The sequence below is a fragment of the Triturus cristatus genome, chromosome 12 (assembly GCF_964204655.1).
Source record: "Triturus cristatus chromosome 12, aTriCri1.1, whole genome shotgun sequence".
Taxonomy (NCBI): Eukaryota; Metazoa; Chordata; class Amphibia; order Caudata; family Salamandridae; genus Triturus; species Triturus cristatus.
This window is the reverse complement of record NC_140595.1, coordinates 731510810-731529607: the sequence shown is the minus strand read 5'-3', so window position 1 is coordinate 731529607 and position 18798 is coordinate 731510810. Positions and strand designations below refer to the sequence as shown.

Below are 18798 nucleotides of genomic sequence, written 5' to 3'. Positions count from 1 at the left end.
GATCGTCGATGTCGTCTCCGAAGATGTCGACTAGAATGGACGTCAAGGAGTGTGCCATGTTCCTTCTGGCTCTTCGGTCCCGAATAGTCTTTTTGGATCGGAAAGACTTTACAGGCCGGACAGTCTCGAGCCTCGTGTTCCGGGGAGAGGCAAAGGTTGCATACCTCATGAAGATCGGTGTGGGGAAATTTGGACCCACATTGAGGGCACTTTTTAAATGGAGTTCTTTCCATGAGCCGGGACCGGATCCTGGGTAGGCCCGAAGGCCGCCGTCGACTACTGGAACCGAAGGTTTGTGTCGATGAGAAGGCGCGATGATTGAAGAGATCGTGATCGAAACAATGCAGCGGTTGGGGTGAGGATTGCGCATCGATCGTCGAACTGGAAGCTGTTCGGAACCGGAGTGCGAAGATCACATCCGAGCCCGATGGCGGAAAAAAACAATCTGAGGATGGAGCCGAAGCCCATGCGCAATACGATCCAAAGGAGGAGTCACCGACCTCGTGACTTCCAAAGACTTTCCAAGAGGAAAGACAAACTGCAAACATCCGGGCCCAACACCAGATGGTGATCTATGCAAAAGTGTGTAATCTGCAGCTCATATGCCTCAAACACATTATACCACTGATAACATTTTTGCAATTTGATCTTACAGAGAGGACATATTTTGTAGTAGCTGTGCCTTCTTAGCTGCTTTAATGATGGGCAACAGATGTACAAAGGCTCATTAGGTGGTAGAGGTTTGAAGGAAACTAACAGCATGCTATATTGAAACTTGGTATCAAAATACAGAATGTGAAAAACACTATGTGCAATCACAAGGTAGTCTCTGATAGTAGAGCAAGAAATCTTGCATGTGGCTGGATGAATAGAATAGTGCTTCCATAGGCAGCCAGCTCTTCGAAAGGTAGGTGGTTTTGCTTGTGATTGGTTATGCAACCATGTCTGTCCTGTGGAGGGGAAAAGGGAAAGATGGTAACTGGGAGAAGGAGAAGTCCTTACCTGTGGAATTCTCACCACTCCCCATGGCAGTCATTCGTGCCACATGATCCACACCAATGCGCTCTGCTTCCTCTGTAGCCAGTGTGTATGTCAGTTCAGCGAATAGCATTGTCGCCTAAAGAGGCAAAGTTGATCATTCACCAGTAGCAACACAAATCCAAAACATCAAAATGTGGGCAAAACTGAATGAAGTATCCCCTCTTCACACAATGCCATCAACTTGTAGGGGTCAATAATCACACCTTATTTTATGTTGCAATGAAAAGCCTTATAGCAAGCTGGAAAAACAACCATCATTCTATGCCAGAATGTGGGAATAACAACATCGTAACATCTATCATGGACTCTGTCCCTCCAGATCTCCTACACCCTCCTACCACCATTTTTTGTAAACCCTCTCACTTTTAAGGTTGTGTGTGCCCAGCATTTTCCTTTACTACCATGCTGTGTACAATGTTCCTTTTTTCTGCAACTAAGGTACTGTGTCCCATTCACCTTTTCTACTGGGTCTTTCAGGCACTCTGTGCCCTGCTTCCCACTCTGCTCTGTGGTTTTGAACCCAGGTTTATATCACTAAGCGCCCAACAATCCCCTCTATTGCTGTAGGCAGGTCCTGTACATCTAATGTATGCTCTAGAGATTGTATGCCAAACCACCTCTACTGCCACTGGCAGTAGTGCCTAGTCTTCCATTTCTGCTACAACTACAAGGTCCCAAGTGATAAATCCCCGCTTCCCCCAACTCCCCAACTACTGCTTTCACAAGGAGATCTTGTTTGTGAGTCTCATCTGATGGTAGGAGGGCATGCATGTCCAAATTCCTTATTTTGCTGGTGTTCAGAAGTTTACAAAGCCCATCCTCCCAATTTCCTCCCAGTGCCCTCTAACCAAATGCTACACTGAAACGGTTTGTCTATCGTCCTGTATTGTATAACTGTACGCTCCAGAAACCTGCACATCTTTCTCTAGAACAGTTCCAGAAATCCTAATACCATAAATGGATTGGTGGTAGCTAGATCTGGAAATACCAGGGGATTAGGGCCGCAAACAGTATCACGTTCAAGTGTCAGCACAAAGATTCCACAGATCGAGAAAATGAACAAGTTACTTACCATCAGTAATGCTTTGTCTGGTGGATACTGTACCTAGCCGCCGATTTCTACCCTTGTGAATATTCCCCTAGGCATCAGACTCAAAAGCAGTATTCCTGTGTGCCAATATAACTAGGAATGATGCATAACCGTGTCGCCCAGGCACACTGATGGTATTTACTTTCTAAAGCTTCACAGCTTAAGATGCAGAGCCCATTGGCAAAGTGGGTTGACCAATAGGAAGATCTTTAGGTTGGGACCTTGTTAGATGGGGAAAGGAAAAAAATAAATAAAGAGAGTCCAATCCACAGAATGGGGAGGTGAAAGCCAGTGAAGAATGTACGGTTAGACAATAGCATACACCATAAAGAAGGTTACAGAATTACTGAAATAGTTTGTTCTTCTGATGAATACTTCCAACCACAGATTTATCACCTTCTGAATAGCTACCACAGCAGTACCTCCCAGAGTGGAGGATCATCAGAATGTCTCAGACCAAAGTGCTGCAAGACCGGACAACAGAATGCCAATCCTGACAGACTAGACTGTCAATGCAATTGTGCTTAGCGAGCATATGCACCAATGCCCACATAGCAGCCCGACAGAAATCTAGGACAGGCACTTTGCATGCTAGCACCGTAGTAGCACCCTTGGCTGGGGTGGATAAGCCATCAATTATTCAGGTGGCTGCTTCTTTGCAAGCAGATTTTTATGCAAGGCTATCCACCTAGAGATGGTTCTTTTCTGCACTTACCTTGCTCTTCTTTGCTCTCATGAAGCCCACAGAGTTGAATGCCCACCTGATGATCCTTGGGACGATCAATGTAGAAACGGAAGGCTCTCTCGAAGTCCAAGCGATGGAGTCTTTCTCCCGTTTCAAGGGGTGAGGCAGGGCAAAGAAGGTTGGAAGAGTGATTGCCTCTCTGATGTGAAATAAAAAAAAAAAAAAAATCATACAAGAGTCAAGAGATTCACTCTAGGTAGAATGCATCTCTGAGTGAACCATATTAGGAACTCTAGTGTGCAAAAATGCTGATCTTGTGCATTCTCAGCTGTGGCAAAAAGACTGAGCTAACATTTTCCCCATTGCTGGAAAACGCCCCATACCACCTCCGGGGTGTAATAGTCATTCGTTAGCCACTAGGTGTCGGTGACAGAGTTAGTCTGTCCTGGGGTTTAGAGATTCCAGCAGGAGGTTCATGACAAGAGAAATGCCCTGGCGAGTCAGTCACTTCCAGAGACGCAAAGCCTCAGGACACAGGATCCAAGACCCCACTCCGCCCAGACTGCTGCAGTATCACATGCACTAGTTTCGTCTGTGAGAATCTGCACTAGCCTTCTCTTGATGGATAGTAGGAAGGCCTTCAACGCCAAGCAGACCGCCTGCAGCTCCAGCAAGCGGATTTGGAGGCAGTTTTCTACCACAGACCACAGTCCTCTGATCTCCAGCTCTTCAAGATGGCCTCCCCAGTCCAGTGGTAATACATCCGTGACCACTGTAGAGCCTGCATATGCCATCAGGCCTAGTAGTCTAGCAGAATGGAGGTGGTCAAGAGTCCCTGCAGCCTCAATGCCATCCTCAATGAGATTCAGGGCAGAGGCTGAAACATCAGGGTCATACCCTGAACGTTCCAAATTCTCCTCTTCAGGTGGGGGGTGGAAAGCCACAAAGCTGTAACATACCCAGTATAGCTCAGATGAGAGCTACTGCAAAGAAATCGGGTGTGACATGATTTTAATAGTAAACCTCAACTAGGTTGGAGGTTTGCCATCATCTGGAGTTGGTCTACAACTGCCTGGGGCGAACCTGCCTTCAGCAGTCAGTCTATGTATGGGAAAACTGGTACACCTGACCTCTGAAGGTGTATGGAGACCACCGCTCTCACTTGTGTACACCAAAAGGGCAATGGTAAGGCCAAAGGGGAGAACTTCAAAATAGAAATGCTCCTCGCCAATTGTGAACCACAGGTAATGTGGGCCTGTAGAGCAGAAAAATAGAGATGCACATCCTGTAGGTCCAACGCTACAATCCAAGCTCTGGGATCCAGGACAGACAAGACCTGGGTCACATGAGGATCTTTAATTTGTCCTCCTGCAGGAAGGTGTTGAGAGGGCAGAGATGTAAAATAGGACCAAGGCCCACGTCCTTCAGCACAAGGTAGTAGAGGGATTAGAATACAATTTCTATTTCAGAGGCCAGAACCCTCTCCAAGGCTCCTTTGTTCAAAAGGGCCTACATGTCCTGCTGCAAAACAGGCACGTTTTCCTCTGTCAACCAAGTTGGGGGCGGCAGGTGCGGAAGAGTAGAAAGAATTGGAGGATGTAGCCCCACATGACACCTTGGAAGATCCATGCAAAGGTAGTCTTGCTACCCTTCGAGGAAATATCGGATATTGTCTTCGACAGGGTGGGTGCGTTCCAAAAAAAGACATACTAAAGTGATTGAGGGTTGTGGCTGCCAGAGGGGCAAGGGACTGAGCTGCGCGTTGCCAGTGATGCACCAAAGGTTTTCTCTGGGTTCAGCGGCTCATGGCGAGAAATGGCTGAGCAGATGGTGGTGGCGGCAGAGAGATCAGACACTGGTGGTACAAGAAACCACTAGCATGAACAACAAGCATTGAAATGCAATAGGTCTCGCCTTTTATTAAGTTAAAGCCATTTGCTTTGCTAATGGTATTGTATAGCAAAGCAAATGGCTTTAACTTAATTAAAGCCGAGACCTATTGCATTTTTAATGCTGGTTTTAAATATTGCCTTTAAGAGGGCAAACATTGAAATAACAGGTGCATAAGGACGCTTTGTTTAAGAAGCATACGCCAGGACCCTGGAAGGCAGCAACTGGGAGCGCCTGTGAAAACAGTCAAGCCACAGTCTTTAATCGTGGAGGGTACGCAGCCCAGTGGAGCAATTCGGTGGGCCCAACACCATCACCATAACTTGGTGCATTCTATCTCTGAGAGGCAGGTCTTCCCGGCCGGTCAATTTCATCCTTAGCTGCACTAGCGCAGGCCGGACGTGAAGGCTACAGGGTGGCACAGGAGAGGTGAGCGGTGCAGGTCGGCAAACGTACAGAGAAGCACTCACGGGGGTTGTGAAGAGCCTATGGCTGGGCGGTGTTCGGCCTGCACGCACGGGAACACTTGCGGCGAGGCGGGCTATGAAGCGGGAGGGAATGTCTGAGACCCAACAAGCAACGAGTGCAGACAAGACCGGGGGCAGCAGGAGATGATGTCCCATCACGTAGGTAGAGGCCACGTGGCTCCGATCAGAGGAGAGTGTCAGGGAGGCCGCTGCGAAGCTGTGTTTGAAAGAAGACCGACCGAGTTTGCCTCTCGTACCAGTCACAGGTGTCTTCCTGCTGGCTTGAAGTCTGTCACACGGACAGACAGGCTAGATTTCAGGCCCGCAGTTAATAACCCAGAACAGATTAGTTATTCAGTACCGAGCGCCCCCCGCACAGATAGTTCAGCCCACCCGCTCTCGGGAGGCAGGGCCGCGTTGTAAAAGGACTGCAATTCTAAAGGAGCACAATTTTGTTCTGCGCGCGCAGAGCAGTGATGCAGCCGAGCGTCGTGGGTGCGTCACGGGAGCGTACCGTTGCCATGGCTGTCGGTCCGAGGAGGCCACGAGGGTGAGTGTTCTATTGATTTTTGTGAAGAAAGCCGCATACGCGAAGCGGCATCTTCGTGATGACAACAAAAGCTTCTTTTCAAGATGGCGTCGGACTGTCCACAGTCTGTACGGACACGCGCATGCTGTCTGCTATGGACAAATGGCAAGAGCAGCCGTGTTTGTCCATGCAGACGCGCGCACGAAAGCCCTCGCCAAAATCGATTACAAAAGGTACTCGCAATAGCGAGAGCAGCACATGCGCAGCTTTCGCCAGGCGAGACCTAAAAAGGGGGTGAAACTGCTTAAGTCTGGTAGGGGCAGGAAGCCCAAGGAACATGTTGTGGAACAACTGTTAAAGCGTTCCAGGTTAAATCAGCTTTCTCATCAAATAGCATGTCCATTTGAGATGCCTGGAAATCCCCAGAGAAGCCTGTGGACCTCATCCAGGCACGGCGCCGGGGCACCATGGCACCACACTCGTATCCATTACCGATCCTAGCAGTCAATTGTGTTGAGACCAGAACTTGTATCCAATTTTGTGCATAGCGGCTGTCTTGTATGGTTTGTGCTAAAGACTTTTCTAGGTCTTCTGGAACTGCCGGCAAAATTTGTCTAACAATATCCCCTAGAGCAGTGGTTCTTAACATGTGGTCCGGGGACCATTTGGGGTCCACAACTGCGGAATAAAGTGCATATAAATAAGCAAAATGTTAAATTTAAATGTTTAAAACTTTCTGTAAATGAATTCGAAATTGGAGTCTAAAAATTAAACTTTAATTCACAGATTGATTTGTTGGAACAGAGCAAGTGTATCAAACAGAATTTCGTACAACAAATGAGTGCCCTTAACTGAATTTAGAGAAGCTCCAGGTTTCTCATTAAAATTTAGATTTTTTTAAAATCTGTAAATTAAACAAAAATTTTCATCATTTGTATTTTTTTTTTATGAATGCTCATTTCTGTATTTTGTGTGCATTGTTTTGCAGTAGAAATCATCGAAAATGCTTAGGCCATGGTCCCTATTTTCAGTAATGACTCTTGGGGGCTACAATATTCCAATAAAGATTCTGTAGGGGTCAACGGTTTCCAGTAATGATTAAGTAAGGGTTCACAGAACTCTAACAGTTAAGAACCACTTACCTAAAGCATGACTGCAGCAGCCTAGGAGGCAGCAGAGACTAACTGAATCCAAAGCAATACTAGGGGGCTTGCCAAAAGTTTCTATGCACTTAGAAGTTATGGGGTAGGTGCTTGGGTAGACTCTGCTGGTTGACACCTGGACCTCGAGGCTTGTGTAGTGGGTGTTAAAAAGTTAAGATCACCGGTGCAAATCTGTGACCACGATTTACCATTCTGTTGACTGGGGAACAAGAACATGGCTTTGCTCAAGTGGTTGGGAGGGTATCCGTAAAGGCCTCACTGAATGGTAGGAGAGTTTCAGGAGGTGCCTGGCAAGGCTATAGAACCGACATCAGAACCGCCACTGTCGGGAGCTACCGGTCATGGACATCTGAAAGCCTGCATCATGACCACAGCAAAAGAGACTCTCCTCAGTGGCAAAACCAGGGGGTGACAAGTCCAGTGGCTTGGAGTGTTTAGACTTCTGGCATCCTGTAATTCGGCATACAAATGGTTCTCATCGTATTGTTTAGCGAATTCACCCCCACTCGTCGGAGTCGTTATTTTTGTAATCTGATCCAAAGAGCTGATGTAGAGTATGAGCTCTGTCGCGTGGGAAAAGAATCGGCATCCAAAGGACTGGCTATAGGCTGTGCTTCAGTGGGATTGGAGCACAGCCGTGGTCCAGATGAAGCTGTCTCAGTGTCGCAGACTAGTATAGGCAACTGTTCCTCTTCCGTCAGAGTAGACACCAGTATCGACGTGAAATGAACCACGCCAGGAGTGGCACTGAAGCCCAACTAGAACCTCAAGCGGGCTCATGAGGCACAAAAGACGCAGAGGGCGAACCAACTGGTGGGACCCCAACTGGAATATCATTAAGGCATACCACAAGGAGCCAGAATCGTGCCAAATACAAGTAGAATGGTATCCCTAATGGCCTCTGTAGGAAAGTAGCCCTTTTGGACATGGTAACCCCAACATTTTCCTTGGTAACTGATGTGATTTCAATTGGAAGGGCACTGGGTTCCTGCTAACCAGGTCGCTAGTGCCAGAGCTCTTTCTCAAAGCTGTACAATTGTTCCCCCAATTGGCAAAACCTTTAGCACCCTCTGTAAGTTCCTAGTAAACGGTACCCCAGGTACCCAGGGCCTGAGGTACTAAAGAGAGTCCCTAAGGGCAGCAGCATAAATTGTGCCACCCTAAGGGACCCCTCAAGAAGCAGATGCAAGGCTGCCATTGCAGGTTACGTGTCTTGGTGCGGACAAAAGTGAAAAACAACATGTACACATCTGTGTGCCTTGTCCTCAACACTGCATATAATATTGTAAGTCACCCCCTATAGCAGGCCTGACAGCCCTAAGGCAGGATGCGGAGTATTACATGCGAGTGCATATCTGCATGAGCAGATACGCCCCTGTGCTGGTCAGTCCTATTACTGCCAGTACAAGCGAAAAGGGAAGCCATTTTAAAACATGTGCTGGACACCGCTGAAAAAAGCCCCCCCAGCTACATTATTGCTTCTTAAAAATAGGGATGTTTGGTATCAAGCATCTCGTATTGATAAACCCACACTGATTCCAGTGAAGGATTTGCCAATACATGCAACCAGAGTGTTGTAATTAATCAATACTGTTATCAATACTGTAAGTGTGTAGTTCCTTCCCTCTTTATCACACTTGTTGTATCCTTGGTATGTCCCGCACCCCTTCTTTCTCCCGTAAGTGGTCCCTTCCACTGGAGTTCATCTTAGAATGTTGGGGACTCTCCCCTGTCAGTTGGAGAGTGGATGATCAGTAATAAAGGATTTGGACTTACCAGTCTTGGAGTCTGTCGATTCTTACTTTATAACACTGGCGACGAGTTGCAGAACTGCGTAGGGGGCAGCTGATCATCTCCCCTTTGATTCTCTCCATCGAATTATTGGTATTGGCTATTTTGGGATGCTGTGGAGGTCCTGGCACACCTTGTCTGAGGAGACAGACGTCGATCTACGGTCCGGTGTTGCTGAGTGGTAGCCCTTCACCCGCCGTGGGACTCGGCCTGGTGCTCAGTGGTTCCCTGATTGAGCGAACTGAGGGAGTGGAGTAGTTGCACTCAGCATCCTTCCTTGCCCGGTCAGAGAGCGGAAAACGGATTCTTCGCCTTTTCTGAGGCAGGCTTGTGTGTGCCGCTGTGTCCGGAGGTGCCCACAGCGTCCCTGAAGCCCTTCGTTTCCTATCTGTGAGAAGCGTACAGCGTGACTTTTCAGCGCCCTTGCGAGAGGGTTACCCCGTGAGTAAGACAGGATCTCCACCCGACTCCCAGCGAGCAGCAAGCGGAGGACGTGCGAGGAGCAAGCGGAGGACGGGGATCTCGCCTTGAAGGTTGGCTCCACCCAGGAGGCTGAGGGTGTGTTCCTTTTCACCTCAGCTTCCACCTTCCGGCGCTCCAGTCACCCGAGAACCCTCCGACGGCATCGCCCCACCCCTGGAGCCCGGGGGTGTGTCGTGGGCGGTTCCGCTGTCTTCGGATCGGCGTTTCGGTTTCCTGGAGCTTCTGCCTTCGAGAATCTGAAGCGTGATTTTCGTCAGTCTCCACCTTCTGAGCCTGTGAGTTGTGTGAGCCTGTGGTCCTGCAGTCACGGTGAGTGCGGGGAGAAGATTTTGGGTTCCGCTCCTTCAGTCTCCGATGCACCAAGTTTCAACGGCTGTGTGGTGGTGAGTCAGGCGTTTCTGTGGCAGTGCTAAGATAATCGCGCTCCCTCAAGTAAGGCTGGAGTGCTTACTTGAATCTTGTCCAGAAGCTAGGGCTCAGTGTGAGTGGCGTTTGCCCCACGTTTGGGGTGGGGGAGCATCAGTGGTATCTTACGGGCTTTCCATACCTGCAGTGCGGGGGCTACCTGGTTAACCCCAACTCACCGGGGCTAAAGCAACCAACTTTCAGTGTGCAGATTTTGCTGTGTGGAGGGTTTTCTTTTGCGCTCGTTTTCAAATGGGTACCCCAGGAATCAGCCAGCCACCCACATTCCTCAATGATTGTGGGGACCCGGAGATACATTGGAAGGATTGGACAAAACTTTTTGAATCCTACCTAATCGCAATGGGGGGCGAAAGATTCTCTGCCCTCAGGAAACAACACATTCTATTGCACAATTTGGGGGTACATGGTCGCAAAGTGTATGAAACTCTACCGGAACCTGAGGTGGAGGCTGATGATGAATGTGATATCTACGATATCACTTTAATGAAGTTGGAAACACACTTTGGGGACAAAGTAAATGTAGTTCTGGAGCGTCACAAATTTTTCACCAGAGCACAAGGGAAAAATGAGTCCATTAACAATTACATTGCAGCCTTAAGAGGTCTTACGCAACTGTGCGAGTTTGGGGACCTCAATGATTCGCTCATTCGAGATCAACTGGTCAGATGCACGAACAATAGCAGGGTACAAGAGAAGCTGCTAGCTAAGAATCCTGTTTTAAGGGAGGCCATCTCAATTGCGCAATCTGTTGAGCACACAGCTAAATGTGTAAAGGAGATGAAAGTCAAGGAGGAGATTGTTGCAGTGGTACAAGCCGAGTCTGGTGAAAATAGTGTTCATAAGATCCAAGAAAAAAAAAATAGTAAGGAGAATGCCATAGTGAGACATAATACTGAGGGGCATGTTTTAAAATGTTTTAGATGTGGTAGCAGCAACCACTTGGCAAACAATCCTGTATGTACTGCACGAGGGGTTCTGTGCAAGAAATGTAACAGGAGGGGGCATTTGGCAAGGGTGTGTAGAGAGGGCATAAGTAACACAGTCAGTGTGGTCAGCACTCAAGAAGAGCCACAGGCTAGATATGTGTTCCAAGTCAAGGACAGTGATACAAGTACTGAGATTAACTATCCTAAGTGTATTGTGTTATTTGATAACAAACCTCTTGAAGTATTTGCTGATTCATGCTCTCCATTTACGTTGATAAATGTTAAGGATTTTGAGGGTTTGCTAAAAGGATGTAAAATGAAGTTATGCATGCCAGATATATCTCCAGAAGGTTACACTAAAGAGCCCATTCCCTTAGTGGGCATGACAAACAGCCATTTGAACTTTATGGGAAGGACCACAGTAGGTAAAGTGTATGTGGTAGAGAGCGGGGCCAACTTGCTAGGGTGGCAGCATCAGAGGGAGTTGGGGATCATTTTGGATCCTAATAATAAGAACCAAGTACTGCTGGTCAAGGAGCCGGTTAACAATAGACACCTGCAAGAGACTTTCCCGAAGTTGTTCACAGATAAGCTGGGCAAATTAAGGGACTTCCAACACAAGATTAAGGTCAGGCAAGGTGCAAAACCTGTGGTGCATAAGACACGCCCTGTCCCTTTTCGCCTCAGAGACATGCTTAAAGAAGAGTTGGACAAACTCAATGGGATGGGAGTCATCCAACCTGTGGAGGCCACAGAATGGCTCGCACCTTTGGTTCTAGCATCTAAAGGCAATGGGCAAGGCATCCGCCTATGTGTGGATCTCCGCGCTCTTAATGACAACATATGGGTGGAAAGGTTCCCTCTCCCCAATATAAATGAAATGTTGAGTACCATGGGGAGGGCCAGTTTCTTTTCGGTCATTGACTTGTCCATGGCTTATCACCAGGTGGAACTGCACCCTGATTCTAGACCGTTAACTGCTTTCAGCTCCCCGTTTGGTGCATATATGTTCAAGAGGATGCCGTTTGGCCTAGCTTCGGCGGCGTCCGTTTTTCAGAAAATAATGCAACAGGTGCTGCAGGGAGTTAGGAACACACTCTGTTTCCAAGATGATATACTGATGTATGGGGCCACAGAGGAGGAGCATGATGACACGCTCAACAGGGTGTGTTGTAAACTCTCAGAAGCGGGGCTAACAGTGCGGTTGGACAAATGCAAGATTAAGGTTACTTCTGTTGACTATCTAGGCCACACTATATCCAGGGAAGGTTTTAGACCCAAATACAGCCTTATTCAAGCAGTTGAGGATGCCCCACACCCAACCAACAAAGAGGAGCTTAAATCGTTCCTGGGTCTAGTGGAGTATATGTCAAAATTTGTGAGAAACTTTTCAGAGTTATGTGAAGGGTTGCGGGAGCTCCTCAAGAAAAATGCAGAATTTGTGTGGGAAAGTAGACATGAGGAGATGTTTGGAAGGATAAAACAGAAAATTGTCGAGTCCCCGGCCCTTGGCACTTTTGACCCTAAAAAGAAAACCATTTTAACAACAGATGCATCTAATAAAGGACTGGGGGCCATGCTGTCACAGAAAGGAGATGGAGAAGAAACGGTCATCGCTTTCGCGTCCCGTGTGTTGACTTCATCTGAGCGCAACTACTCAGTTATTGAGAGGGAAGCATTGGCCTGTTTTTGGGCAGTGCTACATTTTAAGTTTTTTTTGTGGGGAACGAAGTTTGTAATACACACAGACCACAAACCTCTCACCTTCATGTTTTCCCCCAAACAGGCTCAGAGTGTATCGCCTCGCATAAGTAAATGGGTCCTAGGATTAGAAAACTATTGTTTTAAGGTAGAGTACTTGCCGGGCCCGGAAAATGTCATAGCAGACTACCTTTCGAGGGCACCCGTAGAAGGAGGTCCTAATGAAGAAGTGCTAGATGTTCCCATATTCCCAATCCATCTCACGTCCATTACTAATGGTGAGTGGGAAAAAGGAATGAAGGAGGACACAGCCATGGAAACTTTAAAGAAATTCATTATCAAAGGATGGCCAGAGAAAATAGCGGAGGTTCCTGACAGTATCAAAGACTTTTGGGAAGTGAGGCTAGAATTGTGCATCCTCGAGGGTCGCATACACCGTGGGGATAAGATCATTCCTCCAAGGGAGATGAGGAGCAAAATAATTGATTTGGCCCACGAGGGGCATCTGGGCAGAAGCCTTACGAAGAACAAGGTCAGGAGCTGTTATTGGTTTCCAAAGATGGATTCCATGATTGAGGTAAAAGTGAAAGAGTGTATTAGCTGTGCTAGGAGTGACAAAAGTAAGATCCCCCACAGAACTCCTCTGTCACCCGTCAGTGTCCCTATGATCCCATGGACAAAGTTAGCTGTAGACATCGTAGGGCCCATGGACAAGTTAGGCCCGCAGAAGCGGTTCATGTTTGTCCTGGTGGATTATACCTCCCATTGGGTCAATTTCAAGTTCACGGCATCTACGACAACCAATAACCTCATCACATTCTTGAAGAACATTTTTGTATATGAAGGTATCCCTAGCACCTTGGTCACGGACAATGGGGTGCAATTCGTCTCGGAATCTATGAAGGATTTTTTGGAGGAGCTCAACATAAGACACGAGAGGACTGCACTTTATTGTCCGAAGGCGAATGGCCTAGTGGAGAGGGTGAACAGGATGGTGAAGGAACACATCCAACTAGCAATCACCAATGGGTTCAATGTGGAAGACTCGTTACGAGAATGGTTGTGGGCATACCATACTGCGCCCAATATGGTTACAGGAATGTCTCCCTTTGTATTCCTAAGAGGGAGGGAGCCAGGTACTAAGATGCATCCCAGGTGGTTGGGCAGTGGTAAATGTGTTGGCCATGATCTAGAACAGAGCAGAAGGAAAGTTGAAGTTCATCAACAAAAGTATAAAGCATGGTATGATGGAAAACATGGGGTGAAGGATGTGGAGTTTGAGCAAGGTACGCTCGTAAGGGTTAAGAAACCTACTCATGTAACACCAGGGGCGAGTAAGTACGGGGACTCCACGAAAGTAGAAAAGACAGGAAAAAATGTAGTGCGTCTGGAAAGTGGACAGACATGGAGTAAGGATAGAGTGGTGAAGGCAACATAACCCTGAGGGGTTCGCAGCTATGAAATGTTACAGATGTCAAGCTTGTTTTCCCCACAGAGGGAGATGTGTTGTAATTAATCAATACTGTTATCAATACTGTAAGTGTGTAGTTCCTTCCCTCTTTATCACACTTGTTGTATCCTTGGTATGTCCCGCACCCCTTCTTTCTCCCGTAAGTGGTCCCTTCCACTGGAGTTCATCTTAGAATGTTGGGGACTCTCCCCTGTCAGTTGGAGAGTGGATGATCAGTAATAAAGGATTTGGACTTACCAGTCTTGGAGTCTGTCGATTCTTACTTTATAACACAGAGGCCACCTTAGAGGTGCCCCCTCAAAACCTATCAGTCTCCGGTGTGCTCCCAGAGTGGTTTCTGTCAGCTTGCCACCTGAGACACTGTTCTGACTTCCTAGGGTTGAGAGCCTCTGCTCTCAGAAGACCCAGAAAAAAGCCTGTCCGGGAAGAGGCTGTAACACCCACTCCCACAGGATGACCTGCCAATTAGCCTTCCTAGGCACAAGCTTCAAAGAGCTGCCTCCTTTGAAATGTGAATCTTTATTCCCTTACAGGATAGGGCGTCAACCCCCTGAGTACAGGGTACCCTTTGCACCTGGACAGGTGCGAAAATTAACTAGTCAGGTAGGCATGCAGGCTATTACTACCCCTAAGGTGAGCTAAAGTGAGGAGGACACACTTTCAGAAGCAGCCATCTTTGTGATGGCATACTTAGGAATTCTGGGACAGGGTTATGCCCACTTACCACTAGAAAATGTCATATAGGGGATGTAGTGACCTCCAAGGGTCAGTAGCCCAACACCCCAAAATTCAGTATTTAGGGAAGCCCTTGGCATCAGAAGACCATATCCTGATCACCTATGAAGAACAACAACAAGAAGAGCCGCAGAAGACTGAAGAGAGCCCCTGACTTGGCCCCAGCCCAGCTGACCTGCCTGCCCTTCTACATCTAAACTGAGGCAAAGATGTTGTCATACAGCTGTGTGCCTCCAGAACCTGGGAAGATTGCCAGCCTTCAACAAAGATCAAGACCTCCCGAAGAACAGCTGAACTGTTACCTGCATCCTGCAGAAACTCCAAGAGATGACTCAGGACTCTGGAACTGCCAAAACCAGACACCTGAAGTCACCACTGAACCAGTCACTCCCATCCCGACTCAAAGTGAGCCAACAGTGTCATTAAGGTCCCCCAGCCCTCAAGAGCCCGGGTCCATTGTGGTTTCACCCCTCGTGGATCCACAGACGTCGCCTGCAGCCTCTGCAAGCAGTCTCCCTCTACCGTGATGGCTTCCTGTGATGGCTTCCTGTAAAAAAAACGGATGCCTAAAGCCACCTCTGCATCTGTTGCCCCCGGGGCGTGGAGAAAGGGACCAAAGGTGTCTCTCAGTCCCCTAGCATCGCAAGGCATGAGCCCTCCTGTTGGTTCAGTCCGACTGTCCTTCCAGCCAGTACCTGCAGTCTCTTTCTGCAGTGACCATCTCTATAGAACAACATTGGTCTCCCAACGTTGTTTTGCCCCCTGCCGCCCTGGTGCCACTGGTGGTGTACTGTTGGTGCTGGCTTGGACCTTGCCCACCACTGCCCTTACCTCCTTAACATTGGTCTTCTAAGTCGCTGTACTATACTTGTTTGCAATATTTGTTCTTCCTTTCATAGGATAACTTTGCAGATCTCAAATATTTGACTAGGTATTCACTTATTGAACTGAAAAGAATTTATATTTAGAAAAGTACTTACCTGAACGATTTCTCTCTGATGTCTAAACATTTATAAAAGACACTTGCTATTCTTATAAATTGGAGTGGATCTCCTCCTGGAGTCGTGTGCCATTTATTGATCGAGTGTATTTGCAGATGTCTTGCACTCCTCTCGGATAAGCCTAAGGATTGCTCGACCACACTACCCCTATCAACTTATAAGGGAACTCTTGGACACTCTACATGGTGTATCAGATTAATGATACATCGCATAAATGAGCCAGCTTCCTACAGCCTCTACTAGCCTGGCCGTTGGCTACTGACCCGAAACGTCGGGTTGTATTGTTACGAAACTCAGAATCGACTCTTCAGGAGTGAGACGAAGAGGCATGTTGACACCCATGTGCTCTCTCTGGAGTTCGAGTGACAGGAAGGATGCGTTCCCACTCTGACTTCTTATGCTTCTTCTTAGCCTTACCCAACCATTTCTATCACAATAAGGACCTGTCCCTGAACACCTTTGACCGGTCACGGCACAGATTCTTCAGATGCTTGGCAACATAGGGTTTCGCCTTGCAGTCCCAAATGTCTTCAGGTGCATCTAGGCAGCATAGTCCCAGGTTCTGAAGTCACGCTCCGGCCCAACGCACCACTAGTACATATCATGAAGGATCAGTAACAGACGAAAAAGTTACTTACCTTAAGTAGCGCTCTTTAGGGTGAAGAAAAACTGCAGATTCCTCACCTTTTGAATATTCCTAGGTGTCAGATAGGCTCTGAAAAGTTTTTCAGCAGTACCTTCACACGCCGGTATGTGGTGCCATGCGACTATGCACTGATGCCGCCCTGCTGCGGAAATAGATGCTACTTTCGCATGCTGCCTTCAGCTGCTTTCAAGGCTGTCTGTGCACCCAGACGCATGGCCCAGTAGCAAATTGTGACCAATGTGCAAATTCTTAGACTTGAGATCTTAATGGATATGGAGTGGGGAGGATCGGTGAGGAAACTGGTTAGAGATAGAAAGGGCGTTACTGAAGGAAAGTAATTTGTTCTTCTGGTGGAGACTTCTAACCACAGATAACTCACCCTTTGAATAGATACCAAGGCAGTGCCTATTTGGTGGTGGGTCCGTTAATAGGTTCAAACAAAAAAATCCCATAGACCAGAGCGGGCAAAATGCCCTTCTTGGTGAACCTGGCTGTCCAGACAGTAGTGCTACATGAACATATGAGTGATGTCCACGTAGCCATCCAGTAGATGTCCAGGATAGGAACACTGTGGGCCAGCATGGTGGTAGCAGCCATAGCTGATCTTAATACAGAGCATGTTCTTTCAGGACATGGTCGATTTGTGAACAGTCCTAGCTTTTTCGCCCTGGCAAACTCAGAGGTGATCGTCCACCTGTGTTCTTTGGTACGATCTATGTAAATGGTCAGTGCCCTTTTGAGGTCCAAGTGATGGCGACTCTCCTCCCCAAATGGGTAAGCCACAGCACAGTACGCCGGCAGGTTTATTTACTTGAGTTTTATATAGCGCTGGCTAGACCCGGAGGTATCAGAGCACTTTACATGAGGACAAATGAGTTACAAATAACATCAGTTACAGGGGAATCACTATTACGATCATCCACGCAATATGGCCGCCCGGTGAGTAGCTCCGGCTGGGGTCTCCCGGCCAGACATAGCCTTTTTGGCTAAAATCCCTGGATTCCCACCTCCTCCGGGGATAAACTTACTCACCTGGGTTTCCGTCCTCAACTGCGGTCCTCGATGCTCCATTACTGCGCTTCTGAGCCTGAGATTCTCTTCAGAATTTGCGCTTGAGGCTTTCTCCCGTGGAATACCAGAGCCAGCATGGCCGATGGAGCCGCTCTGTTCAGCTATAGTCTGGCCCAGCTATCTCGCCGCGCCGACATCTACCCAGCCGGGCATAGCTCCCCTCTTAACTCAGTTGATCGTCGTATTCCCCCGCCGTTTCCTCTTCATTTCCTGGTTAACAACGTTCGATGGAACCCGTTCCTATGTAGCTGATGCCTCTGTGATCTCTCCGGAAGGCTGCTAAAGAGCCGGGCGGAGGCTCACCCTCCTGTCTCTGGGTCCGATTGCCGCTGCCCTTTTCTACAGCCTGCTTTGCCTCCTCGCAGGACATTTGGACCGATTTGGGGGCATGGCAGAGGTTGATTTTACCAACATGGAATTCGTTAGCTGCGCCAAGAAACAGTCTTTTTGGTGAGAAACTGCAAGGGACAGCTGTGAAGCGGTTCAAAGGGGAAGCACATCAATATAGTGAGAACCAAGTTAATGTCCTACTATGGCATGACAAAGGTAGAGGGAGGAAACATGTTGCAGGCGGTTCAAAAACACATCGCAACAGCTTATTTAAATGCATGCCAATTCAGCAACCCCAAAAATATGTCAAAAGAGCAGACTAAACCCAGGGCAAAGCCTTGTCCCGTAATGGACAAAAACAAAACCTCATAACTTTGCCTGGAAGGCGGTTATTTGCTGTGTGCTGTAACAAATTACAAACTTCTCCCAACAATGGGTATTCAGTTTTTGTCGAGGGATGCCTGGCTGCCAATAGGACATCAACCACCCCTGGAGGAAGGTCGAAGGTGTTCAGCTGTCACAGCTCTATCTCCTTGCATGACGCTGGAGATTGCAAAGTCCTGGGTGCGGAACCCTGCCCAGTAGCTGCAACAGGAGATCCTCCCTGAGGGGTAGCTCAGTCACACAAACGATGCTAATGCCTCGCAGTTCTCAGGGCTCAATGGGACATTAAAATCAGTTGGGTCCAGTCGGTCCGGATCTTAACAAATGTAAGGCAATGCCTCTTTGTGTGGTCATGCCCAAGTTTTTGGACGAATGCTGCTGTTTTTTTTGTTTATCTCAGAGTGCAATGAGGACGCTAACCAGACTTCAGTGCCTGTGCCTTTACCCTAACTGATATGTTGAATTGGCTTTAACCCAATTGGCTGAGCTAGCTCACCTATAAGTCCCTAATAAAGGGTTCCAAAGACATGTAAGTTAGAGGGTTCGCCCAGCGATTGCAGCACTGGTTGTGCCACCCTGGGTGGGACCAGAGTAAAAAGACTTTCAGCCTGCCATTTTCAGGCTGGAAGAGCAGTTTAACTGCCTGCCCGACTATGCCATTGAAAGCAAATGCAAAGCCAGACCTCCACATGGTATATGTGTAAATCACCCCTAAGACAGAACGAGTCCCAAGGCAGGGTGTAACATAGTCCACGGGCAAAACCTGTAACTTTACATTGATAGTGAAAATATGGAACTGATTTTAATGTGTAAAAACTTAGTCGCCTAATTGGAGAGTGCAGAGTTATACGACGACCCCTCCGCTGCACTCATTTAGGAATTGTGCAACCAAAGTGGGTCATTCAAGGTATCAAACTCCTAGTTACGTTAAGCCCTACTTAATTCTCAGAGATTAATGTGACAAGTTG

The 18798-nt window shown here is 47.8% G+C and overlaps 1 protein-coding gene across 1 annotated transcript in view; it reads right to left on the bottom strand.

Moving 5' to 3' along the window:
- COPS6 (COP9 signalosome subunit 6) overlaps positions 1-18798 on the bottom strand; it is a 105918-nt gene that overhangs the window by 20609 nt on the left and 66511 nt on the right. The window contains exon 7 of the mRNA XM_085638510.1: positions 1003-1117. Coding sequence (XP_085494636.1) covers positions 1003-1117 — 115 coding nt within the window. The remainder of the gene's footprint in view (positions 1-1002; positions 1118-18798) is intronic.